The sequence below is a fragment of the Aureococcus anophagefferens genome (genome assembly GCF_000186865.1).
Source record: "Aureococcus anophagefferens unplaced genomic scaffold AURANscaffold_621, whole genome shotgun sequence".
In the NCBI taxonomy this organism is placed as follows: Eukaryota; class Pelagophyceae; order Pelagomonadales; family Pelagomonadaceae; genus Aureococcus; species Aureococcus anophagefferens.
Genome location: NW_008706007.1, coordinates 1 through 777, shown reverse-complemented (window position 1 = coordinate 777; position 777 = coordinate 1). Strand labels below are relative to the sequence as shown.

At 84.0% G+C, this 777-nt stretch overlaps 1 protein-coding gene across 1 annotated transcript in view; it reads left to right on the top strand.

The window, feature by feature from the left end:
- The window catches only part of AURANDRAFT_68929 (hypothetical protein), a gene marked incomplete at both ends in the record, with an annotated part of 6,276 nt that extends 5,509 nt beyond the window's left edge, over window positions 1-767 (top strand). The window contains one exon of the mRNA XM_009044664.1: window positions 54-767. Coding sequence (XP_009042912.1) covers window positions 54-767 — 714 coding nt within the window. The remainder of the gene's footprint in view (window positions 1-53) is intronic.
- Between the last annotated feature and the right edge of the window lie 10 nt (window positions 768-777).

Below are 777 nucleotides of genomic sequence, written 5' to 3'. Positions count from 1 at the left end.
ACGACGCGCGCGCGCACCGCGACGCGAGCGACGGCGTCGTCGCGGGCGTCGAGGCGCGGCTCCGCGGCGGCGGCCTCGCGGCCGCGCGCGGCGCGGGGCGGCCTTGCCGCCTCCGCCTGAAGCGGCGCCGCGGCGACGGCGCCGCGTGCCTCGTGCTCGTCGCGCCGGGCGCCGGCGGCTGGGCGCGCGTGCCCCTCCACCGCGTCGTCGGCGTCCGCGCGGCCGACGACGCCGGCGCGGGCCACGCGCTGTCGCTCTTCGACGACAGGGGCGACCGCCGCGAGGCGCACGAGCTCGCGGTCGGCGCGGCGGCGACGCGCGACGCGCTCGTGCTGGCCCTCGAGGCGCTCGCGGCGCGCGAGCGCGCGCGCCACGGCGTGCACCGGCGCCGGTTCCGCGCGGACCGCGCCTTCGCCGAGACCGTCGCCGCCGCGCGCGAGGCCGCGGCGGCGCCCGCGGACGAGCCCCTCGCGCGGCCGCCCCTGTCGCCGTCGCCGAGCATTTTGGACGACGCGTCGTCGAGCGACGACGACGACGACGACGCGCGCGCGCTCGACGTCGCGCGCGTCGACGGCGCGGCCGCGGCCTGGGCCGTCGACGCGGCCGGCGCGTCGTTCCGCGTGACGCTGCGGGGCGGCGACGCCCTGGACATCGACGTCGCCGCCGCGCGGCGCGGCGCCGTCGTCGCGTCGCGCGGGTCCGCGGACCTCGTCGTCGCGCCGCGGCCGCCGGCGCCGGCGCCGGCCGCGGCCGCGGGCGTCGCGCTCGTCGCCGCGC